This window comes from Leopardus geoffroyi, chromosome E2 (genome assembly GCF_018350155.1).
Source record: "Leopardus geoffroyi isolate Oge1 chromosome E2, O.geoffroyi_Oge1_pat1.0, whole genome shotgun sequence".
Classification (NCBI taxonomy): Eukaryota; Metazoa; Chordata; class Mammalia; order Carnivora; family Felidae; genus Leopardus; species Leopardus geoffroyi.
In genome coordinates this window covers 12,411,578-12,437,784 of record NC_059335.1, presented here as the reverse complement: position 1 = coordinate 12,437,784, position 26,207 = coordinate 12,411,578, and the positions used below count along the sequence as shown (strand labels likewise).

General features: G+C 45.2%; 1 protein-coding gene across 1 annotated transcript in view; it reads left to right on the top strand.

Annotated features, from left to right (window-relative positions):
* Window positions 1-26,207, top strand: part of ZNF45 (zinc finger protein 45) — a 72,146-nt gene that overhangs the window by 5,887 nt on the left and 40,052 nt on the right. The window contains exons 2-7 of the mRNA XM_045441368.1: window positions 11,566-11,719; window positions 11,812-11,884; window positions 13,815-13,865; window positions 18,241-18,367; window positions 19,438-19,533; window positions 23,978-25,808. Coding sequence (XP_045297324.1) covers window positions 13,851-13,865; window positions 18,241-18,367; window positions 19,438-19,533; window positions 23,978-25,808 — 2,069 coding nt within the window. The 5' untranslated portion in view covers window positions 11,566-11,719; window positions 11,812-11,884; window positions 13,815-13,850. The remainder of the gene's footprint in view (window positions 1-11,565; window positions 11,720-11,811; window positions 11,885-13,814; window positions 13,866-18,240; window positions 18,368-19,437; window positions 19,534-23,977; window positions 25,809-26,207) is intronic.

Sequence of the window (26,207 nt, the reverse complement as noted above, 5' to 3'; positions counted from 1 at the left end):
AGTAGGGGGAATTGTGTCAGGTCTTAAGTTATAAAGGTGATTGAGTGACAACATGGAGAGGTTGATGCCATTGAGAAAGAAGGTTTTTAATTCAGTTCTGCCAGAAACGAGAGACACAGCCTGCCACACAGGACCACATGAAGCCTGTCACACGCAGGGTCGGGAAGCAGAGAGGGCCTGGGCTCTGCCTTTATGACTGACGATCGTGACAGGAAGTAACTCGGTGGAGACACCCACCTGGGGTACTAGTGAAAATAGGCTGGGCTCAGTGGTTGGGGGAATTATATGACTCCTGCGTGCCCTCAGGAAGCTGGCTTTGGTTGACAGGCTGGCCTTGGGATTCAGCAGCCTTATGCAGAGGTTAGGAATACCAGATGTCAAATAGCCAGTATAGAACCTAAAGCCCTGGTTGATACATAGGGGGAGTAGCTGGGGTGGGAGCCTTTCCCCCCAGGGTCAGGGCCGTATCTGGAGACAGCAGAGGAACTCCCGGCTAGGCCTTTGGGCCCCAGGAAGCTCAAAGATGTCCAGGCAGCACATGGAATTTCAGGCCCTACAATTCAGTTGCACACTGGAGTTTGAGAACCACTACACAAATAGGACAAGGGCCTGGGCCTAGGCGACCTGCTGCCTGGGTTCTTTAGTGCCTGGTTCAGTGTCCTGACTGGCCAATGAAACTGTGGCCTGGGACAACGGGAGGGGTGTAGAAATGCACTTGTCAGCCGCCCATGCCAGACCTGAGTTGATTAGTTGTGGCTGAGGCCTGAACCTTTTTGTTTGTTTGTTTTGAAGTTCCTTCTGAGTCTACTGTGCTGCCTGAGTTGAGAACCAAGGTCTTAGTAGTAGTTGAGGCTCTGGGTGAAAATCTTGACCCTTCCGTAGGGCACTGGTTAATCATGAGCCAAGCCGCTTCTCTGTGCTCCATGTTCTTTATCTGTGAAATGGGGATAATCATTGTCCGAATTTCTAGATTTGTGAAGATCAAATGACGCGGTGCACGTAAAGCATTCATGTGAGTAGCGCCTTGGTAGGTAGTAGGTCAGTTGCTGTGTCAGTTGCTGGAACTATTACTGGGAGTATTTTTATGAATGGTGTGGGGTTTCCTTGTGGGTAAAATTAGGTGCTTAGAGTTGCTCTTGGAGTGCTTTCTGATCTTAAGAAACCTTGATTCTAATCCTGTTGTTAGAACCCTAGAGAAAGAGAAGTTTGCAATTTGTGTTTACTTTCTTTAACTTTTTTGCTCTTAGGCAACAGGGCAGTCTGTTGTAGTTAGTAGAAAAGGTGGAGGTGAAAACCTCGAGTCCTGAATCTGATGGAAAATATCTGGAGGTTTGGTTGTTGTGTTTTTTTTTTTTAATGTTTTCTTTATTTTTGAGAGAGAGACACAGAGTGCAAGGTCGGGGGGAGGCAGAGAGAGAGGGACACACAGAATCCACAGCAGGCTCCAGGCTCTGAGCTGTCAGCCCAGAGCTCCACGCGGGGTCAAACTCACGAACCGAACCGTGAGATTATGACCTGAGCCAAAGCCGGAGGCTTAACTGACTGAGTCACCCGGGCACCCCTGGAAGGCGGTTTTTGACTGATACTACTCAAATAGTGACCCAGAAACCAACGGCATCAGCATCACCTGGGATATTGTTAAAAATGTAGATTCTCAGTCCAAATCCGTGATCTCCTGATTTAGAATTTCTGGGGTGAGACACAAGTACCTGTGCCTTCCCAGAGTCCCCCAGGTGATTCATGGAACATTAAAATCTGAGAGGCAGTGGGGCGCCTGGGTGGCGCAGTCGGTTAAGCGTCCGACTTCAGCCGGGTCACGATCTCGCGGTCCGTGAGTTCGAGCCCCGCGTCGGGCTCTGGGCTGATGGCTCAGAGCCTGGAGCCTGTTTCCGATTCTGTGTCTCCCTCTCTCTCTGCCCCTCCCCTGTTCATGCTCTGTCTCTCTCTGTCCCAAAAATAAAAAAAAATAAACGTTGAAAAAAAAAAATTTAAAAAAATCTGAGAGGCAATAAATAAATAAATAAATAAATAATCTGAGAGGCACTGGTAGAGAGAACAGACTTGTGACTTTTTAACAAAAACAATTTTGTTTCTCTCTGGCTGAATTCCGCATCCTTCAGATACCAGATAGCTACATGGCTCTCTCTCTCTCATGATTCAAGTCTCTGCTCAAATGTGGGAGAAGCCTCCGTGACAGAAACTTATTCTGTAACGGCCCCTCCTTTCATCTCTTCTTCTCTCTCTTTTCAAATGATCATATGGTTTTTATTGATTGATTTTTCAAATATCGAACCACCCATGTAACAGGAATAAATCCCACTTGATTGTGGTGAATGACTTTTTAAGTGTATTCTTGGATTTGGTTTGCTGATAAATGCTGAGGATTTTTTGCATCTGTGTTCATCAGAGAGATTGGCCTGTAGTTCTCTCTTTTTTTGTGATGTCTTTGTCTGGTTTTGTATTGGGGTAATGCTGTCCTAATAGAATAAATTTGGAAGTTTTCCTTCCTTTTCTGTTTTTTTGTTTGTTTGTTTGTTTGTTTGTTTTTCGTTTTTGGAGTAGTTTGAGAAGAAGAAGTATTAACTCTTCTTTAGATGTTTAGTAGAATTCAGGGTGCCTGAGTGGCTCAGTTGGGTAGGCATTTGACTCTCGGTTTCAGCTCAGGTCTTGACCTCACGGTTTGTGGGTTCAAGCCCTGTGTCAGGCTCTGCTGACAGCATGGAGCCTGCATAAGATTATTTCTTTCCTTCTCTCTCTGCCCCTCCCACACTCTCTCCCAAAAATAAACATTAAAAAAAAAATAAATGTTGAGTAGAATTCACCTATGAAGCCTTCTAGTCCTGAACTTTTGTTTTTTGAGAGTTGGTTACTGATTCAATTTCTTTGCTGGTGATAGGTTTGTTCAAATGTTCTGTTTCTTCCTGTTTCAGTTTTGGTAGGTGATATGTTTCTAGGGGTTTGTCTATTTCTTCTGGGTTGTTCAATTTGTTGGCATATAGTTTTTCATAATATTCTCATATAATTGTTCATATTTCTGTGGCTTTGGCTATTTCTCCTGTGTGATTTGTGATTTTATTTGAGTCCTTTCCCCCACTTTTTTCTTTATAAGGCTGCTAGACATTTATCAATTTTACTGATTTTTTTTTTCCAAAGAACCAGCTACTGGTTTTATTGATCAGTTGTTTTCTTTTTCCATCATTTAGTTCTACTCTGATCTTTAATATTTCCTTTCTTCTGCTGGTTTTAGGTTTTATTTGTTGTTCTGTTTCTAGCTCCGTTAGATGTAAATCTAAGTTGCTTGAGATTTTTCTTGCTTCTTTTTTACAAACAATATATATATATTTTTTTACCATTTATTCATTTTTTGATAGAGACAGAGAGTGAGTGGGGGAGGGGTAGAGAGAGAGGGAGACAGAATCTGAAGCAAGCTCCAGGCTCTGAACTGAGAGCACAAAGCCCGATTCGGGGCTCGAACTCACGGACCGTGACATCATGACCTGAGCTGAAGTCGGAAGCTTAACCGACTGAGCCACCCAGGTGCCCCGGAGATTTTTCTTGCCTCTTGAGGTAGGCCTGTATTTCTTTAAACTTCCCTCTTGGGGGCACCTGAGTGGCTCGGTGGGTTTAGTGTCTGACTTCGCCTTACGTCATGATCTCAGGGTTCATGGGTGCAAGCCCCATGTCGGGCTCTGTACTGAAAGCTCAGCCTGGAGCCTGGTTGGGATTCTATGTCTCCCTCTCTCTCTGCCCCTCCCCTGCTCATGCTCGCTCGCTCTCTCTCTCTCTCTCTCAGAAATAAATAAACATTAAAAAAAATAATAAAAAAAAATAAAGACTTTTAAACTTCCTCTTGAACTGCTTTTGCTGCATCCCAAAGGTTCTGAACAGTTGTGTTTCCATTTTCATTTGTTTGCATGTACTTTTGGATTTCTTCTTTTATTTCCTGTTTGACCCGTTCATTGTTCAGTAGCATGTTATTTAACCTCCCATGTATTTGTGGTCTTTCCAGGTTTTTCCTTGTGGTTGGCTTCTGGTTTCATAGAGTTGTGGTCAGAAAGATGCATGGTATGACTTACTGAATTTATTAAGGTTTGTTTTGTGGCCTTAAATCTGATCTCTTCTGGAGAATGTCCCACGCGCACTTGAAAAGAATGTGTATTCTGCTGTTTTAGGATAGAATGTTTTGAATATATCTGTTAAATCCATCTGTTCCAGTGTGTCATTCAATGCTATTGTTTCCTTATTGATTTTCTGTTGGGATGATCTATTCATTGATGTAAGTAGGGTGTTAAAGTCCCCTAGTATTATTGTATTATTATGGATTAGTGCCTTTATGTTTGCTAATAACTGTTTTAGGTATTTAGGTACTTTCATATTGGGTGCATAAATATTTACAATTGTTATATTTTCTTGTTGGGTTATCCCCTTTATTATTATACAGTATCCTTCTTTGTCCCTTGTTACAGTCTTTGTTTTAAAAGCCATTTTGCATTTAGGGTATTGCAATTCCAGTTTTCTTTTGACACCCATTTGCATGATAAAGGTTTCTCCATCCCCTCACTTTTTAAAACATTAATTAATTAATTATTTTTATTTTTTAAGTAAGCTTCATGCCCAGCATGGAGTCCAACGCAGGACTTGAACTCATGACCCTGAGATCAGGACCTGAGCTGAGATAGTCAGACATTTAACCAACTGAGCCACCCAGGGGCTCCACCATCCCCTCACTTTCAGTCTGCAGGTGTCCCCTCACTTTCAGTGTTTAGGTGTCGGTCTCCTGTAAGCAGCATATAAAATGGGTCTTATTTTTTTAAGCATTCTGTCACCCTGTGTCTTTTGATTGGAGCATTTAGTCCATTTACATTCAGAGTAAATATATATTTATTGCCATTTTATTACCTGTTTTGTCATTGTTTCTTAAGGTTTTCTCTGATCCTTTCTTGTCTTTCTCCCTTTTGTGGTTTGGTCATTTTCTTTAGTGCTATATTTGGATGGCTCTGTCTTTATTCTTTGCATATTTATTAGTGGTTTTTCATTTGTGGTTACCATTAGGTTTGTATATGATCTCTTTTGCATATAGCAGTCTGTATTAAGTCGATGGCCTTTTATGTTTGAACCCATTCTTTTCTCCTCTCCTCCCCACGTTTTAGGTCTATGGTGTCATGTTTTACATCCTTTTCTTTTGTGAGCTCCTTTTTTTACCTTTATCTTACAGAAGTAGTCAATTTTTACTGCTTTTGTGTTCCTACCTTCTTACTGTCACTTTTGGTATTTCTTTTCCACTCAGAGAGTCCCCTTTAATGTTTCTTGCAGGGCTGGTTTAGTGCTCATGAACTTCTTTAGTGTTTGTCTGGAAACCTCCTTATCTCTCCTCCTGTCCTTTTTTTTGTTTTTAATTAAAAATTTTTTTTTCAACGTTTATTTATTTTTGGGACAGAGAGAGACAGAGCATGAACGGGGGAGGGGCAGAGAGAGAGGGAGACACAGAATCGGAAACAGGCTCCAGGCTCTGAGCCATCAGCCCAGAGCCCGACGCGGGGCTCGAACTCACGGACCGCAAGATCGTGACCTGGCTGAAGTCGGACGCTTAACCGACTGCGCCACCCAGGCGCCCCTGTTTTTAATTTTAGAGAGAGAGAGTATGTGGATGGGGGAGGGACAGAAAGAGAGGGAGAGAGAGAATCTTAAGCAGGTTCAGTCCCCTGCGGTGGGCTCCATGACCCTGAGATCATGACCTGAACCAAAATCCAGAGTTGGACGCTCAACCGACTGGGCCACCTAGGTGTCCCTCTCCTTCTATTCTGAATGAAAACCTTGCTAGATAGAATATTCTTGGCTGTAGGTTTTCTCCAGTCAGCATGTTGAATATATAACGCCACTCCCTTCTGGCTTGGAAAGTTTCTTTTTTCTGTTCTTTTCTTTTCTTTTCTCTTCTTTTCTTTTCTTTTCTTTTCTTTTTTAAACTTTTAATGTTTATTTATTTTTGAGGCAGAGAGAGACAGAGCATGAACGGGGGAGGGGCAGAGAGAGAGGGAGACACAGAATCCGAAACAGGCTCCAGGCTCCGAGCCGCCAGCACAGAGCCCGACGCGGGGCTCAAACTCACGGACCGTGAGATCATGACCTGAGCCGAAGTCGGCCGCTTAACCGACTGAGCCACCTAGGTGTCCCTCTCCTTCTATTCTGAATGACAACCTTGCTAGATAGAATATTCTTGGCTGTAGGTTTTCTCCAGTCAGCATGTTGAATATATAACGCCACTCCCTTCTGGCTTGGAAAGTTTCTTTTTTCTTTTCTTTTCTTTTCTTTTCTTTTCTTTTCTTTTCTTTTCTCTTCTCTTCTCTTCTCTTCTCTTCTCTTCTTTTCTTTTCTTTTTTAATTATATATATATTTTTTTTTTTAATTTTTTTTTCAACGTTTATTTATTTTTGGGACAGAGAGAGACAGAGCATGAACGGGGGAGGGGCAGAGAGAGAGGGAGACACAGAATGGGAAACAGGCTCTAGGCTCTGAGCCATCAGCCCAGAGCCCGACGCGGGGCTCGAACTCACGGACCGCGAGATCGTGACCTGGCTGAAGTCGGACGCTTAACCGACTGCGCCACCCAGGCGCCCCTCTTTTCTTTTTTAAACTTTTAATGTTTATTTATTTTTGAGACAGAGAGAGACAGAGCATGAACGGGGGAGGGGCAGAGAGAGAGGGAGACACAGAATCCGAAACAGGCTCCAGGCTCCGAGCCGCCAGCACAGAGCCCGACGCGGGGCTCAAACTCACGGACCGTGAGATCATGACCTGAGCCGAAGTCGGCCGCTTAACCGACTGAGCCACCTAGGTGTCCCTCTCCTTCTATTCTGAATGACAACCTTGCTAGATAGAATATTCTTGGCTGTAGGTTTTCTCCAGTCAGCATGTTGAATATATAACGCCACTCCCTTCTGGCTTGGAAAGTTTCTTTTTTCTTTTCTTTTCTTTTCTTTTCTTTTCTTTTCTTTTCTTTTCTTTTCTCTTCTCTTCTCTTCTCTTCTCTTCTCTTCTTTTCTTTTCTTTTTTAAACTTTTAATGTTTATTTATTTTTGAGACAGAGAGAGACAGAGCATGAACGGGGGAGGGGCAGAGAGAGAGGGAGACACAGAATCCGAAACAGGCTCCAGGCTCCGAGCCGCCAGCACAGAGCCCGACGCGGGGCTCAAACTCACGGACCATGAGATCATGACCTGAGCCGAAGTCGGATGCTCAACCGGCTGAGCCACCCAGGTGCCCCTCTTTTCTTTTTTTAAAGTTTATTTATTTTGAGAGAGAGAAAGAGAGAGACAGACAGAATCCGAAGCAGAGTCCACGAGGTCAGTGCAGAGCCCGACACGGGGCTTTGACCCACAAACTGTGAGATCATGACCTGAGCTGAGATCGAGAGTCAGATACTTAGCCAACTGAGCCACTCAGGTGCCCCGGGCTTGGAAAATTTCTGCTGAAAATCCCTTGATAGCCTTATGGGGTTTCCCTTGTTCATAACGGTCTTCTTTTGTCCTGCTGCTTAAATTTTTTTTTTTTTTAATTTTGTATGTTTTGCCATTTTAGTTACAATATGTCTTGGTGTGGATCTGCTCTTGTTGATTTTGTTGGGCATTCTCTGTGCCTCCTGGTTCTGGATATCTGTTTCCTTCCCCAGATTAGGGAAGTTTTCAGCTATTATCTCTTCAAATAAATTTTCTGCCCCCTTTTCTCTAATTCTGGGACGCCTATAATGCAAATGTTGCTAATGTTTGATGGAGTTGTAGAGTTCCCTGAGTGTATTCTTGTTTTGCGTGATTCTTTTTTCTCTCTTTTGTCCAGCTTGATTGCTTTCCATTACTCTTTTAGGTCATTAATTCGTTCCTCTGCTTCTTCCAGCCTGCTCTTCATTCCATCAAGTGTGTTTCTCGTTTCATTCATTGAGCCCTTAATCTCTATGTTATTCTTTCTCTCTGTGATAATGGTCTTACTGAAGTCTTTCACTCCTTTCTCAAGTCCAATGAGTATCTTTATGATCATTCCTCTAAATTCTCCATTAGGCATGTTACTTGAATCTGTGTCACTTTTATCTCTGGCCATGGGCTTGTTCTGGTCTTTCGTTTGGAACAGATTCCTCCGTGTTCTCATTTTGTCTGGGTCTCTGCACCTGTTTCTCGGTGTTAGGAAAGTCAGCTACATCTCCTGTCGTTGATGGTTATGGGCTCACTTAGAAGAGGTCCTCCAGTTCCTGCAACGTAGTGTCCTCTGTTTTCCCAGGGCCTGGTGCTTCCGGAGTGTCTCCAGTGTGTGCTGTGTGCCCTCGGCTTGGTTTAAGCAAGAGCTTAAATTTAAAGAGTGTCAGTGCTGCTCTGGTTCCTGCAGGTGGCTCTGTGTTTATGCTGAGGGGCGGGGGATGAAAATGGCACCTGCCAGCTTCTTTGTTCCGGGAGGGCCTCTCCGTGAATGCTGCCTCTCTGGAACACACTCCGAGACGAGCTAATAACCTCCCCACTGTGTGTGCCCCAGGCACGCTTCAGATTGCTGTTGCCACGTTGGGTGTCTGTGGTCTGGTTCTGTGCTGCCTTCTCTCCGAGAGCAGTCCCGGTGTCTCCCGGCTGTCCCCAAGCCAAGCCTGCTGACCTTTAATACTCCAGGCTTTCAGGGCGACTGGGTGGCTCAGTCACTTGGGTATCCGACTTTGGCTCAGGTCGTGATCTTGTGGTTCATGGGTCTGGGCCCCCGTGGGGCTCTGTGCTGACAGCTCAGAGCCTGCAGCCTGCTTGGGATTCTGTGTCTCCCTCTCTCTGCCCCTCCCATGCTTACTCACGATCTCTGTGTGTGCGTTTCTCTGTATCAAAAGCAAATAAACACTGAAACGAAACAAAAGAAAAAAAACCCACCAGGCTTTCAGCCTCGCTGGTTGCAAGAACTCACGAAATTCAGCTTCTCTTTCTTTCCAAGCCCACGGCTCTGGGGATTCATTGTCCCTGTGCGCTCCCCTGCGTGCCAGTCTGTCCCTCGCCTTCTGTGCAACTGTGGCTCCCCCTTCACCACTGAGGCCATCATCTGTTTCTCTCCAAAACTGCATCTCCACACTTCCTAACATCTTCAGCCGGGCTTCTCCTCCACCCTTAGTGGAGTTTGTGCTACCATTGTTCAGGTTGATTTCTGGGGTATTTAGGATGGTTTCGTAGTTACCTAGTTGTGTTCGTGGGAGGAGGCGAGCTTAGGGTCCTCCTGCTCCGCCCCCATCTCCCCCTCTCCAAGAAGGAGGTGATTCTTGACGTGGCTCTCCTAACAGTGCTCTCTGGCCCCAGCCACTTCCCCCTCGAGGCTCTCTGCTGAAAGAGTAATCTGTTTCCAACACAGAAGGAATCTTTTTACCCTCCCTTCCTCAAGGCCTTTGCAGCTTCCCTGCTGAAATGCAGATAAAACTGGGACGCACCTCACCATAGTTTGTTTTTTTGTTTTTGTTTTTGTTTTTTTAATTTTTTTTTCAACGTTTATTTATTTTTGGGACAGAGAGAGACAGAGCATGAACCGGGGAGGGGCAGAGAGAGAGGGAGACACAGAATCGGAAACAGGCTCCAGGCTCCGAGCCATCAGCCCAGAGCCTGATGTGGGGCTCGAACTCACGGACCGCGAGATCGTGACCTGGCTGAGGTCGGACGCTTAACCGACTGCGCCACCCAGGCGCCCCTGTTTTTTATGCTTACTTTTGAGAGACAGAGGCAGAGTGTGAGCAGGGGAGGGGCAGTGAGCGAGGGAGACCCAGAATCCGAAGCAGGCTCCAGGCTCTGAGCTGTCAGCACGGGGCTTGAACCCACAAACCGTGAGATCATGACCTGAGCCGAAGTAAGACGTCTAAGCCACCTGAGCCACCCAGGCGCCCCACATCACCATAATTTGAATCCTGCTTACCTGCTTATCTGTTGCTGCCTCTTGTTTGTATTCACTCCCATCATAACATATGTTCTCATGAGGTTTTCTAGCGATTCTGCTTCTTTTTGGCTAACAGAACTCCATCGTCCCCCACAGCTCAGCGAAAGCCCTCTTTATGTAGGACCTGCTGTGTGGGCCGTGGGGCACCAGACCCTGTGCCCTACTCTGCCCTGTAGCGGTGTGTGATCACCAGACCGTGAGCAAGTTGGCACTGGGTAATTGTCTTCCTTTCAGGGAGGTTTCCCTGAGTGTTCAGTGAATTAATAAACTCAGTTATTTAATGAAGAGTTTATAAATTAGCCTGTCTAATGCTTAACTATGTAGGCAGTGGGTTGGTGGTTCTGAATATTTTGATGGACACATTCTGTGGATTTTGTATCAGAAGTTCATGTAGGCACTGACTGTGAAGAGCAGACATCACCTTCTAAGATGACATTTAAGAAAATTCAGAGGCTCTTTTCCTTCCACAGATGACCTTGGTCTTGCAAATATCGTGAAAGAGCTGGAGGAAAAAGTTAGAAATAAAACCCCCACTCTCCAATCCTCCCAACTGGGATCAGCCTCAAAATTTTACAACTCACAAAAAAATCTCAGACCAATGAGTCTTGTCTTCCGTGCGCCTCCGCCTGTCTGCCTGGTGGCAGGTTCATTCGTCAAGACACTGACACTGACTGCTGAGTGACTCCTGAGCAGTTTCTGTTACAAGCGCTGTTTCAGGTGCTTGAGCTGTAAAGCTGGGTAGGTGTTAATGACGAGGTTGATTTACCGACTATGTTCCTCCCCCCCATAGGTGATGGAAAGATCTCCCCCACGGAGCCCTCTTAACGAACAGAAGTTGTTGGGCAAGCAGTCAGAACCAAGTGAATCACAAATCCCGAAAGGGTATTTCTTCCAGGATTAGGAAGTTTTCCACTGCCCTTTTCCATACTAGCGTTCTTGTATCTAAAGATGGCGCAGTCACTAATCGTAATTAATAAATTGTCCAGCAGTGAACCAGCAATATAACCTGAGTATTTTCAGTTTCCACCCTCCCAGAATCAGAATCCTACCCCGAGAGCTACAAGGAGAACTTGTATTCAGGCCACCAGTGTGGTTGGGTGGGTCGTTCACTGCCGGGGGGTGGGGGCTCTCGCCTGGAAGGGGAGTGGTCTCTGGAATCTAGCCCACGCACTGCTCAGCAAACAGTGCTCAGCTGCATCCACCCTGAGGAAAGGGGTGGGGGGTGGGGGGTCCTTGACGGTTCCATGTAAAGCGGCTATATGGGTAACCCGTATTGAATGTTTTAGCTGCAGACTCTGTTTCAAATGTTTGATGTATAGTCACGTAGGCTGAGTACCCTTCCCCTGAGGTTGGTAGTATTATTGTTGTCATTATCATTATTGTTTCCAATTTATAGATTGGAATTTGAGGCACAAAGTAGTAGCAAGTTGGGGATGCCACTGTTCCCGTCCTGGTCGTCTGATTCCGGAGCCTACGCCCTTCACGACTCTGTTCTCTTCTCCCTCAACTAGATCCTGTGGCTTCAGAGTCCTCTCCCTGTTTCTGTGTCTATCATCCGCAGCTCTCAGGCTCTCGTGTCCCTTTCTGTGAGACCTTAGAGTCCCGTCTGCTTGTTTTTGTCTTTACAAACCACAGAGGGACAAGACCTAGAATGCTGGTTCTGGGGTGAGAGCTGGATTCCGATTCCGCCCCTGCATCTTGACCTTACCAAGCCTCAGCTTCCTCGTCTGTTAAATAGGAGCGACTGTCCTCATCATCATCGTTGATTGAGAACTTCCTAAAATGCCAGGTACAAAGCCAAGGGCATTGCGTGGATCCGCTTGTTTATTCTCCCACAATACTCCTATGACTGAAATTCTGTTTTTATCTCCTTGTTAATAGCTGAGGATGGGCTCAGACGTGTAGGTGATTGGACCAAAGTCACACGACTTGTACAAGAGTAGCTTCCTCACAGGTACGTGGGTAGCACCTCAGTGAAACTGCGCGTGCCAAGCGCTCTGCCAGGTCCCTGACGTGTACTCGGCACCTATGTAATGTCACACATTGCCATTTTTGTTGTCTTTAACCATTTTCTATGATTACTGTAGCTTGTGAGTTCGAATGACCTATTGATTGCCTAACTTACAGTTAAACGAATCTTGCAGGGTCACAGGCTTTTATTAATTTGTCTTCCGTCTTCATGAGAGTTTATACATATATATATGTATATATTTTAATTAATTTATTTATTTTGAGAGAGGGAGAACGTGAGCAGGGGAGGGGCAGAGAGAGAACGAGAGAGAGAGAACCCCAAGCAGGCTCCAAGCGGTCAGCGCAGAGCTCGACACAGGGCTCGTACCCGCGAACGTGAGCTCACGACCTGAGTCGAAACCAAGAATGGGACGCTTAACTGACTGAGCTGCACAGACGCCCCTTGATATGGAGTCCTTTTTAAGGCCCTACTGTTAAACAGAGTAAACTTTACAAGATCTCATACCTTTCAAAAACCAGTCGTCCATAAAAACAAAACAAAACAGTTGTCTGCATAGTCAAATTCACAGAAAGAAAGTAGAATAGTGGTTACCAGGGGTAGAGGGGAGGGGTGATGGGGAGCTGCTGTTTAATGGATACAGAGGTTTAGTTGAGGATGGTGAAAAAATTCTTGAGTTGGATAGTGGTGATGGTTCACAACAAGAGGAATGCATGTAATGAACTGTACAATACTTTAAAATGGTTTAAAATGGTAAATTTGGTGTTGTGTATATTTTACACAGGGAAAAAAGTCATCCACGTAGTTAAATATTATTGCAAAGACATCGTGTTAAGAATGACCGACCAAGATGGGGCGCCCGGGTGGCTCAGTCAGTTGAGCATCCGACTTCGGCTCAGGTCATGATCTTGTGGTTTGTGGGTTCGAGCCCCACATCGGGCTCTGTGCTGACAGCTCAGAGCCTGGAGCCTGCTTCGGAGTCTGTATCTCTCTCTCTCTCTCTCTGCCCCTCCCCCACTCATGCTCTGTATCTCTCTGTCTCAGAAATAAATAAACATTAAAAAAAAAATTAAATCAATAAAAAAAGAATGACCGACCAAGAGAGAATACCATATTTCAGAGGTTACAGCTGGTTTTCATAGGACAGAACAACAGCCTCTAAAGACACCATTGATAGAAACCATTTATGAGGACAGGTGTTTTTTTTTTTTTTAATGTTTTTATTTATTTTTGAGAGAGACAGTGTGCGAGTGGGGGAGGGGCAGAGAGAGAGGGAGACACAGAATCTGAAGCAGGCTCCAGGCTCTGAGCTGTCAGCACAGAGCCCAGTGCTGGGCTCGATCCCACAAACTGCAAGATCATGACCTGAGCCACAGTCGGACGCTTAACCGACTGACCCACCCAGGCGCTTTGGGGACAGGTTTTATGTTAGCGAATATTACCTGCTTTTCTGCAGCTACTAAGAAATAAGGTACTCTGAAAGGGTTCTGTGTGCTTTGTGCCTGCTGGTTTAATTCTTAAAACAGTCCTATGAGGTAGGCATTATTAATCCCTCCGTTTTTGCAGGTGAAGGAATTCAGGCACGGAGATATTAATAATTTGTCCAAGATTTCACAACTAATAAGTAGCAGTACCATGAGCCTAAAACATTTGGCCACCGTGTTATTAGGACCACCGTGTGTGCTTAGGTGGTTGTCCATTGTGCAGGGGCTCTCGGCTGAGGGGGTGAGTGGTCTCTGGAATCCAACCCACGCTCTGCTCATTGAGCCCCCTGAGGAAACGGCGCTTTTGCAAGTTCATGTAAAGCATGAAACCTAGGTAGTGATGTGTGTTAGCCATATGGGTTAGCGACAGTCTTGGCCAGACTCTGATGGTTTTGTTTTCTCCTTCCTCTTCCCTTTTTTTGCCTTCTCAGGACTCAGCCCTTCCCTAGAAGTAGAAGGAGGACAAAATGACCAAGTTCAAGGTGAGTTGGGCTTCCTTTCTAGATTTGAAATTACTGTCTCATTTCTCAATGATTAGTTGCATCCTTGAAAACAATAGATTAATAGGCATTTCAAAACCTCTTCTGTGCCAGAGGATCACTACTTCTTACTTTGGTGTGGTTTAATTTTTTTTTAATGTTATTTATTCTTGAGAGACAGCAAGCCACGGAGGGGCAGAGAGAGAGAGAGAGAGAGACAGGATGCGAAGCAGGCTCCACGTTGTCAGTGCAGAGCCCAGCGTGGGACTCAGACTCACAAACTGCCAGATCATGATCTGAGCTCAAGTTGGATGTTTAACTGACGGAGCCACCCAAGAGCCGCTAATACAGTTTAATTTTTGTTGTTTTATTTTATCTTTCATAATTTCACGAATAAAATAGAGGAGAAAAGTGATTAGCAGTGAAAAAAGCCTCCCTAATTTTACTACTATTTTCCTTATAAAAGCTGTTTTCATTTTCCCATGTCCTTTCCCTCATAGGCATTGGTAACTGTATATATATTTTTTTAATTATTATTTTTTTTAACATTTATTTATTTATTTTTGAGACAGAGAGAGACAGAGCATGAATGGGGGAGGGTCAGAGAGAGAGGGAGACACAGAATCTGAAACAGGCTCCAGGCTCTGAGCTGTCAGCACAGAGCCTGACGCGGGGCTTGAACTCACGGACCGCGAGATCATGACCTGAGCCGAAGTTGGACGCTTAACCGACCGAGCCACCCAGGCGCCCTGGTAACTGTATATTTTTAATAGTTACATAAAAATTCTCAAATTATGCCTTTTCTAATTAATACAAATATATTTTCTACATTTATTTTATTTTTTTTACATTTCGTTATTTTTGAGAGACAGAGCACGAGTGGGGGAGGGGCAGACAAAGAGGGAGACACAGGATCCAAAGCAGGCTCCAGGCTCTGAGCTGTCAGCACAGAGCCTTATGCGGGACTCGAACCCACGAACTGCGAGATCATGACCTGAGCCAAAGTTGGACGCTTAACCGACTGAGCCACCCAGGTGCCCCTATTTCCTACATTTTTAATGGCTACATTATATTCCCTTATATTGATGTAGTCTGTGTGTATGTCTCATAACTTTTACCCCATTCACGGACATTCAGGTAGTTAAGAATTTTTACTATTTTATTTACTTTAATGTTTTATTTATTTTTGAGAGAGAGTGCAAGTCGGGGAGGGGCAGAGCGAGAGGGAGACAGGATCCCAAGCAGTGAGCAGTGACAGCAGTGAGCCTGATGTGGGGCTTGAACTCACGAACCGTCAGATCATGGCCTGAGCCAAAGTTGGATGCTCAACCGACTGAGCCACCCAGGCGCCCCCAGAATTTTTACTATTTCAAAGGACATTGTTATGATGAGCACCAGCTATTGTACAGAAGTGCCGAATCACTGTATCATACACCTGACACTAATATTACACTGTATGTTAACTAACTGGGATTTAACAAAAATTTTAAAAAATGAAAACTAGGAAAGTAAAATTATAATAAATTCTGATTTTGACATAGTTAAAAAAGAACATTGTAGTAACAGTTGGCCTAACGTAAACCATTTTCCTCAAAAAGGAATTTTGAGGGGTTTGCCACTTTTTGTTCTTAATGTTTTTAGGAATGTAAATTGAAAAAGTACCTTTGATAGGCAAAATCCTCAGGGATATTGTATGTAGAATACTCAGATATAACAGTGCAACCAGGTATAACTGATGCTTTGCACAGAGAGAACATTCTTCCATATTTTCCCGTAAGAAAGCTAGATACTTGGGGCGTCTGGGTAGCTCAGTCAGTTAAGCATCCACCTTCAGCTCAGGTCATGATATTGCGGTTCACGAGTTCAAGCCCCACGTCGGGCTCTGTGCTGACAGCTCAGAGCCTGGAGCCTGCTTCGGATTCTATGTCTCCCTCTCTTTCTACCACAACCCTGCTCACGCTCTGTCTCTCTGTTTCTCAAAAATAAATAAACATTTAAAAAAATTAAAAAAAAAGAAAGCTAGATTCTTTCTCATCCATGTCTGAATCCTGTCATGTACATATTTTATTTACTGATTTATATTTTTTTATTTGGGTATTGATTGATTTTTATCAAAGTTATAATGTGCTTTTTTCCCCCTCCCTCTTTTTTATTCTTTTCAGTTTTTTATTTACATTTTAGTTAGAATAGTGTTGGTTTCAGAAGTAGAATTCAGTGATCGATCACTTACATACCACACCCAGTGCCTTTCCCAACAAGGGTCCTCCTGTACCCATCACCCATCCAGCCCTTCCCCCTCCCACCTCCCTCCATCAACTCAGTGTGTTCTCTATCATGAAGAGTCTTTTATGGTTTGTTTCTTCCTCTTTTTCCTTTTTTTCCCCCTCCCATATGTTCATTTGTTTCTTAAATTCCACATATGAGTGAAATCATACGGTGTTTGTCTTTCTGCTACTTACTTGCTAGCATAATACCCTCTGGCTCCATCCGCGTCGTGGCAAATGGCAAGATTTCATTCTTTTTGATGGCTCAGTAGTAGTCCATTAGAAGGTACTTAATTTTATAAAGTCCAGTAGCACAGGGAGACATTCCAGATGCTTTTCTTACTGCGTTTAGCTTCCGACTGACCTTAAGAGGCAGTACTTTGTCTCCTCTGCATTTTAATTACAGAGACACAGGATTGTAGAATTTCAGAAAACGGTTTAAGTTCACACAGGAAAGCAAAGGTCTAACTGATCCAAAAAGACTCCGTGGATTTTTATTTGGATAAAGAGGGAGGCAAGGGCAAATAATTCTCCAGTCAGGGTCTTGGTCCTTCTACGTGCACTTGGTTGCCCTATGCATGGAAGACAGCACAGATAATACTGCCTCTACATGGTCACTCTTCAGAGGCTCCTTCTTTAGGATCTCTGATGCTCATTCAGGACGCTTGGATGTGCAGGGCTCCGGTGATGAACACACAATGCTCATATGAAAAGTTAAGACAGGGGCTGCCTGGGTGGCTCAGTCGGTTAATTGTCCAACTTTGGCTCAGGTCATGATCCCAAGACTTGTAACTTCAAACCCCGAGTCAGACTCTGTGCTGACAGCTCACAGCCCGGAGCCTGCTTCGGATTCTGTGTCTCCCTCTCTCTCTGCCCCTCCCCTGCCCTCATGCTGTCTTGTCTCTCAAAAATAAACAAACATTAAAAATTTTATAAAAAGAGGGGCACCTGGGTGGCGCTGTCGGTTAAGCGTCCGACTTCAGCCAGGTCACGATCTCGCGGTCCGTGAGTTCGAGCCCCGCGTCGGGCTCTGGGCTGATGGCTCAGAGCCTGGAGCCTGTTTCCGATTCTGTGTCTCCCTCTCTCTCTGCCCCTCCCCCGCTCATGCTCTGTCTCTCTCTGTCCCAAAAATAAATAAACGTTGAAAAAAACTACAGAAAAAAAAAAAAAATTTTATAAAAAGAAAAGTTAAGACAGTACCATGCATCAGCAATTCTTGACCGTGGGTGATCTTTGCCCCCAGGCAGTGTCTGGAAACATTTCTGGTGTCACCACTTGAGGGAGGCTTCTGGCTTCCAGTGCATAGAAGCCCGGGATGCTGGTAAACATCCTGCGGTGCATGAAACAGGCCCCCGCCCCAACAACAAACATTATCTGGCCCAAAATGTGTGTCGTGTCAAGGTCAAGAAACCATGCAGTGCACGAAGCTATACAAGAACAATAGCAAAACGTGGGTGACAGTATTTAAATATGTTTAAAAAAAAAAAAGCTTCAAATCTCTAATAGAAATTTTGCAGTCATAAAGTAAAACTCTGGTTGGACTATGAGCAAAGAACATTAACTGGCAACGTACTGAAGCAAAAAATAAAGATGGCCAGTAAATATATGAAAATACGATAGCTCGTTGATTACCGAATTAGTACGAAAAGAACAAGTTGCTTTTTGCTGATCAAATTTCTTAGGACTCAGAAACACTGGTTATATTCAGTGTTGCGTATGATGTGGAGAATCAGGGATATTTATATTCTCTTGGGGGAAGCGTAAAATACAGAGAAAGTTGAAAAGAAAGCCTGGCGTTGTACATAGTAGTTTTGAAGTGGCATATTCTTCAACACTGCAATTTTTACCCCTTGGAACTTATCCTAGGAAAAGAATTAGACGGGAGGCTAGTATTTATGGAAAAGGTTGTTCTTTTCAGTATTTATTTTGAAAAGAAAAGAATGCCAGGTAAGACAGTATGTATTATTTGAAATGTTTAATCAGATAGTAGTGAAAATCTGTGGTCTCTGAAAATCTGGAACCACTTTGTACCCACCCTTTCCAGTTTTCTCAGTGCTCTTCCTCTGAGTGGCCATCGGGCGCAAGATTGAGCTTATGTGTGCTTGATGTTGTAGGAGGCGGTGACGTTCAAGGACGTGGCTGTGGTCTTCACGGAGGAGGAGCTGGGGCTGCTTGACCCCGCCCAGAAGAAGCTGTATGGAGATGTGATGCTGGAGAACTTCCGGAACCTGCTGTCTCTGGGTGAGGACAGGTGCTCTGTGACTGAATGTCACCCCCTCTGTGTGGTTTATTTACCCTCCGATGTGTGGGGCTTTGGAGCTCTTGACCTGGTTTCCGGTGTTCTAATCAGCATAAGATGCAGAGATGGCATTTTTCTGGTCTTCCCCCGCACCCCCAACAAAGTTTGTGTTTTGTACATGAGCCGTAAATTGACGCCATGACTGCTGTATCCACATTTTTGGCTTTTCTCCAGTTGTGGTCATTTCCAATTAGTGGGTCATGACACATATTTAGGGTATTGTACCAGCATTTTTAAAGTTTATTTATTTATTTTGAGTGACAGAGCGTGAGTGGGGGAGGGGCCAAGAGAGAGGGGGACAGAGAATCCCAAGCAGGCTCTGGGCTGTCACACAGAGCCTGATTCGGGGCTTGAACTCACAAACCGTGAGATCATAACCTGAGCCAAAAACCAAGAGTCAGACACTTAATTGACTGAGCCACCCAGGCTCCCCTATACCAGTATTTTTAATGAAATACAATAGGGTAGGGCACCTGGGTGGCTCAGTCAGTTAAGCATCAGACTTTGGCTCAGGTCATGATCTCACGGTCCGTGAGTTCGAGCCCCGCGTCGGGCTCTGTGCTGACAGCTCAGAGCCTGGAGCCTGTTTCAGATTCTGTGTCTCCCTCTCTCTCTGCCCCTCCCCTGCTCGCACTCTGTCTCTTTCTCTCTCTTTCTCCAAAATAAATAAACATTAAAAAAATTAAAAAGAAAAAAGAACTACAATAGGGTAGAAAACGTCAGAGCCCTTGGCAATAACTACACATTGCAGCAGCAAAAACTACAGTCAGTTGCTGAAAATTGTGTAAGCAGTGGCGGAAAAAGTCTGAAAAAAACAGACATTTTTTTACCCCAGTAGTTCACACTTAGATCCTGGATTTTTGCAATAAAATGTCGTCCTCTGATGCATCATAATTAACAGTTTGGAAAACACTAATTCTGATGTCCTAAACATGGTGTGGTGAAAACGCATGTGTTGTGATTTTGGCCTCTACTATATTAATTTAAAATGTTTGTCCTTGCCTTTCCACAGGGCACCAACCCTTCACACCAGATGCAGTACCCCAGTTCAAGAGGGGAGGAAGGCTTTGGATGATAAAGGCAGCAACCCAGAGCCACGGCTCCTCAGGTGAGAGCCATGCGGCTCAGTCTGTCACGTCTCTTGTCACCTCCACAGCTCTGGAGCGGGTCGCGGTCAGTGCCTTGTCTCTGAATTTCTGCAGCAGTTTTTAGCACTCTCCCTCTCTCTTTTGCTCATTTACAGTTGTTCTCCACTGGAAGTGACTCTTTTTTATTTTTATTGTAGAGAGAGCGAGAGCAGGGGAGAGGGGCAGACAGAGAAAGAACCTTAAGCAGGCTCCATGCTCCACACGGAGCCCGACACGGGGCTCCACCCCACGACCCTGGTATCAGGACCTGAGCTGAAATCAAGAGTCAGGTGCTCAAGCGGACGGAGCCCCCCAGGAGCCCCTCGAAGTGATTCTTTTGCATGTTTGTCAGGTCTTGTCAGGCCTCTGCTTGAACCTCTGGTAGCTTCTTACCTGATTCAGAGTAGAATCCAAGTACTTACAGTGACTTCTGATGTCCCACCTGTCCGCTCCTTGCTCATCCTCCATCCCTCTGCAGACGTGACCTGTCGCTTTCCCCCATGCCTGTCTGTGCTGTCCAGTTTTGTCGCTCTGCTATGCTACCCGTGGCCCGGCCTTGTCACCCTCTACCTGTTCTTCCTTCTGTCATCCTCTTGGCCCCTCCCTTACTTCGCGTAAGTCCTTCTCAAATCCTAACATCCTAAGAAAGACCTTCCGTGACCACTGTGTTCCTGACCCCTTCTTCTTCCCCCGTTCTCCTTTCCCTTACCCCGACTGATTTGGTGTCTAGGCATTGATCGCCGCTTACCATATTAACATATATTTTTGCTCCGCTCACTCTATTCTCACTAGAATGTAATTATCAGGAGAGAAGAAATTCTGTTGCCTTTATTGCTGTATCCTCAGTGTGTAGATCAGACTTGGCAGAGGACAGGTGTGCTATAAATGTTTGTTGTGTGAGTGAATGAGCTGATAATGGTTACATGGACTTTTTCCCATTAGTCGTGGACGTACTTAAAGGGTGTTAAACAGAAATGTGTGGTGAAGGCATCGTCTGGAACAGCCCATGATTATCGTGATTATCTAATCGAATGTAATTGATTAGGTCCTTTTAGATATGTGTAGTTTGTATCCATTAAACCATATCTGATGACAGCTTAACTTTGCACTTGTAACCACAGTGAATATCATTTCAGCTCTGGCTTTCCTGCGGGTTTTAGTAGTTAATCCTACTGTCTGAGTGAAGAACCACTTTTTAGAATGAAGAATCTGATAGCCACTTTTGAGGCAGGTCTCCTATTAAGGAAAGTATCAGATATTAACTAGCTTTCAAGTTCGTCTTTCCCTTCGTCGGTTTTCCTCATGGCAACCACCAACCTCATCCAAACAGTTAAAGAAAACAATGTCACCCACCAGTATCCCTGTGTGTGTGTGTGTGTGTGTGTGTGTGTGTGTGTGTGTGTGTGTGTGTAGTTCTAACATGCATTTTATCCAGAGAAACCTTCACTTACAAAGCACTTTTAATATTTTACCATTCTGCTAATGCTTGTCATAAGCCACTAAATTTATTTCAGACTCACTGAGTCCAACCCGTAGCTTGGAAAACAGTGGTGTTGTCCATACAGGAACATGCTTCTGTATCCATCAGTTTGACAGCCTGCTTTCGGAGTCGTTATTCCTGAGGCTCTAAATATTGACTCCTATATGAAGAAGGAAAAGTTTTACACACATAGGAAGAGATTACAAAAATTCAGAAGGGGGTGCCTCAGTGGCTCAGTCGGTTAAGCATCTGACTCTTGATGTTGGCTCAGGTCATGATCTCACAGTTTGTGAGTTCAAACCCCATGTCGGGTTCTGCACTGACAGTGTGGAGCCTGCTTGGGATTCTCTCTCCCTCTCTCTCTGCCCCTCCCCCTTGTGTGTGTGTGTGCTTGTGCCTTCTCTCTCTCAAAAATAGATAAGTAAACATTGAAAAACATTTTTTCACAAGTAATTGATCCATAGGCCCCACGGCCGCTTGTATGCCTTATGCTTTTTTTTTTTTTTCCTTCTTTCCTCTCAAGCGATTCTTGCCATGATTTTATGATCAACATGATTTTATCATCAGCAACATCCACTTAGGTTAGCCCTGCCTCTGGTGAAGCCTTTCAGCTTCCCAGCAAAGTTGCTGCTTCCATTCCTGTTATGGGTAACTTCCTTGAAAAACCTCTTTTACTTTTGTAACAGAGCTCAGACTCTCGCAAAGAAGTCAAACGGGGGCTTATTTGTGTGTTCAACATGTACTTACGGAACGCTGACATCTGGGAGTGCTGATAAAGCAATGAATGATCTAAGTGCTCGTCCTGGTGGATATTGCATTCAGGTGGGAGAAGACATAAAACAAAACAATAAAGGGCATAGATAGTGCATCTGATGTAATATGTGCCATGTAAAAACAACACAGGGTAAGGTGAATGCCGAGAAGGTTGCTGGGGGTGTCAAGGGATAGGGAGAATTTCCTGCTGGATGCTGGATGGTGAAAGAGGCCTCACTGATGAGGTGTTATTTGAAGAGAGAGCTGAAAAGAAGTAGGTAGCAAGCTCTATAGTTTATTGAGGGAACAGAGTCCCAAGGAGAACATAGCTCTTCCTGACTGATCCTGACTTGGAGAATCCATGCCATGCCCTGCTCCTTCTCACAGGTTCTTGCTCTGTTCTAAAAGATGAGCATCTCAGGGGGACCTGGTTGCTCAGTCAATTAAGTGTCCGACTTCGGCTCACATCATGGTCTTATGGCTTGTGGGTTCGAGCCCCGCATCGGGCTGTGTGTTGACAGCCCAGAGCCTGGAGCCTGCTTCAGGTTCTGTGTGTGTGTTTCTCTCTCTCTGCCCCTCCTCTGCTCACGCTCTGTCTCTCTCTCTCTCAAAAAAATAAATAAACATTAAAAAAAATTTTTTAAATGAATAAAAATAAAAGATGAGCTTCTGATTTTCCACTCTTTTTTTCCCCCCGAGGTGATAGGAACTTTATTGCTATGAGGTTTTAGAATAATGTATGCTAGTACCATAAACCTCTTCCCCGATTGCCGTCCTGAAGGACATTTTCCTGCTTATACTCTGAATTTCAGGCACTTGGGTGATAAGATCTGTTCTCCCAAACACCTGTCTTTCCAACCAACCCAGTACATCAAGGCTTCTAACATGGAATAAAGTCCAATGAAATAATTTGAAGCAAAGGTTTTCAGATGTGTCTTCAACACATCTTCTGATCGTCTGTCTGTAAGGGTCCTGCTGGACATTTTGAGCATTTGGTCAGATGTGCATGCAGTAGGCAGAATTATGTGGAGACTATTTATCGGACACCTGGTTTAGCAAAGAAGAGAAAGCTTTTAGGTGGGTGCAGCTTCGTCTTTGGAAAGATTCCCTAGGAAGTGTTTTTCTTGATCTGCAATCACCAAATTCATACTACATACTACATATCTCATTAAGGTGTAGTGAATAGGAGCCTGGAGGACCACCTCTAGGTTTTCAATGATAGAAATGGCAGGGTGTCACAGACTTTGAATCTGGAGTTCTCTCTTGTCCAGCAAGAGAGCGGACGCAGACTTGAATATGAGAGAGGCTAATGTCCGGGAGGAGACAAGCGTCCCGAGTAAGGGTCCTTGTTCCGTATTTATTAGGATCGGAAGGCTTACGAGTGTGCAGAAAGCGACGGTGAAACAGTGAACATTAACTCGTGTGTGAGAGAAAGGGAGTTTCAGAGGTATGAAGTGTTAGGGGTTGGGGTTAAGACAAATCAGAGTCCTGGTGCCGAGCAGACAGCCGTTTACTGCAGGCACCAGGCACCGTGTCTGTTTATCTTAAATTTCTAGGGGCCAAGACAAATAGAGCATGCTGACTCAGGGCTAACAAGGCATTTTTCTCACCAGTTAGCTCTGGGCACTTCCACCTGGTGGCGGCTTTCCACTCTATGCTTTGTTTTACTTCATGATAAATCCTGGGCACTTTTGCCCTGCTGTGGCGGCTTTCTGCCTCTAACTGTTCCTCTACCTGTTCTTAGACACTTGCATCCTTTGGGAGCGGCTTTCCGCTCTATGCTCTGTTCTGTGCTTGGCTTTTTCACCCTGTGGCAGCTTTCCACCTCAACCTTGTTAACCCATTGGTGCAAGCTCAGGGAATCCTTAAACTTATCCCTACAGTGTGGCACCTGGGTGGCTCGGTCAGTCAAGTGTCCCACTTTGGCTCAGGTCATGATCTCACGGTTCATGAGTTTGAGCCCCGCATCGGGCTCACTGCTCTCAGCACAGAGACTGCTTGGGATCCTCTGTCCTCCTCCCACCCCTTCCCTGCTCCCGCTCTCTCTCAAAAATGAATAAACATTTTTAAAAAACGGTACCTTCTCCCGGTTCATGTTAAGCCTTCGGGTGTGGGCCTTAAGTTTATAACCTTGGTACCTCTGACCAAAGCATTTAATGTGCCCCATCTCTAAATTCTCTTTATCCTTTTAGGAGACAGGAATCTAAATGATGCGGAGACTCTTCAGGAAATTGGATTAAAGTACCTGCCACACGAAGAGCTTTTCTGCTCGCAAATCTGGCAACAGGTTACAAAGGAGTTAATCCAGAGCCAAGATGCCATGGTAAATATTCAAGGAACTGGCTCTCAGCTGGAAAAACAGGGTGATGCACTCTATAAAGATGGGGAGTTTGGTAAAGGCTTTAATCAGACTTCGTGTCTTCAAATTCACCACAGAGACCACACAGGAGGAAACCCCTATAAGGGGGGAGAGTGTGAGAATGGTTTCATTGAGCACTCTCATCTTCAGACTCACCAGACAGCCCATGTGGGAGAGAAGCCCTATAAATGTGAAAAATGTGGAAACACCTTCCGCCGACTTTCAAGCCTTGAAGCCCATCAGAGAGTCCACAGCAGGGAGAAATCGTACAAACACGATACATCGCGTAAGGGTCTCAGACAGAGGTCACATCTTCGCCATCCGCAGAGAGCCCCCCCTGGAGAGAATCCACACAAGTACGAGGAGTGTGGGAGGAGCGTCCGGAGAAGCTCCCAGTGTCAAGCTCCTCTGATAGTCCGCACGTTGGAGAAACCTTATAAATGTGAGGAGTGCGGGCAGAGCTTCAGTCAGGGCTCGTATCTTCAAGTCCACCAGAGAGTCCACGTGGGAAAGAAACCCTATAGATGTGAAGAGTGTGGGAAGGGCTTCAGTTGGCGTTCGCGACTGCAGGCTCACCAGCGAATCCACACAGGAGAGAAACCATACAAATGCGAGGCCTGTGGCAAGGGCTTTAGTTACAGCTCACACCTTAACATCCATTGTCGAATCCACACAGGAGAGAAACCCTATAAATGTGAAGAGTGTGGGAAAGGCTTCAGTGTGGGCTCACACCTTCAGGCCCATCAGGTCAGCCACACTGGAGAGAAACCTTACAAATGCGAGGAGTGTGGGAAGGGCTTCTGTCGGGCCTCAAATCTTCTGGACCATCAGAGAGGCCACACTGGTGAGAAACCATATCAGTGTGATGCCTGTGGAAAGGGCTTCAGTCGTAGCTCGGATTTTAACATTCACTTTCGAGTCCATACGGGAGAGAAACCCTATAAATGTGAGGAGTGTGGGAAAGGCTTCAGTCAGGCCTCAAATCTTCTGGCCCATCAAAGAGGCCACACTGGAGAAAAACCATACAAGTGTGGTACATGTGGGAAGGGCTTCAGCCGGAGTTCAGATCTTAACGTTCATTGTAGAATCCACACGGGAGAGAAACCCTATAAATGTGAGAAGTGTGGTAAGGCCTTCAGTCAGTTCTCGAGTCTTCAGGTGCACCAGAGAGTCCACACTGGAGAGAAACCGTATCAGTGTGCGGAGTGTGGGAAGGGCTTCAGCGTGGGTTCACAGCTCCAAGCCCATCAGAGGTGCCACACTGGAGAGAAGCCGTACCAATGTGAGGAGTGTGGGAAAGGATTCTGTCGGGCCTCGAATTTTCTGGCTCATCGTGGCGTCCACACGGGAGAGAAGCCGTACCGGTGTGACGTGTGCGGTAAGCGCTTCAGACAGAGATCCTATCTTCAAGCCCACCAGAGGGTCCACACTGGGGAGAAACCATACAAGTGTGAGGAATGCGGGAAGGTCTTCAGTTGGAGCTCATACCTTCAAGCCCACCAGAGGGTCCACACTGGGGAGAAACCATACAAGTGTGAGGAGTGCGGGAAGGGGTTCAGTTGGAGCTCAAGCCTTATAATTCATCAGCGAGTGCATGCTGACGATGAGGGTGATAAAGACTTTCCCACCTCGGAGGATTCACGCAGGAAGGAAGCTCCAGAAAAGTGATAATGTTTTAATACCTCAAATGGGTGCTGAAACAATCCCGTTACCAGACCTGTCATAGGAGACAAAACATTTGTTTAAAGAGAGTCAGTATTACAGCTCCGCATGTCCCAGTGGTTGGGCGACCACATAGCAGAGAAGTCTCATGAGAGCGGAGACTTAAGTAAGGGCTTCATTTAGAACGTTGACACGTAGCAGATGTGACACAGAAGAGAGGCTTAGGAGGGATGAGTCCGTCTTCCGCTAGGATATAAGCTCCAGGAGAGTAGAGATGCGTCGGCTGCCAAATCTATTCAGCCTTTCAGTGCCTCACACGTTGTAGGTGTTCGGTAAGGTTCAATCAGTGTAGGGAGAAGAGTCATCGTTGAGATTTTTTCTTCGGTTCGTCTCGCAAAATG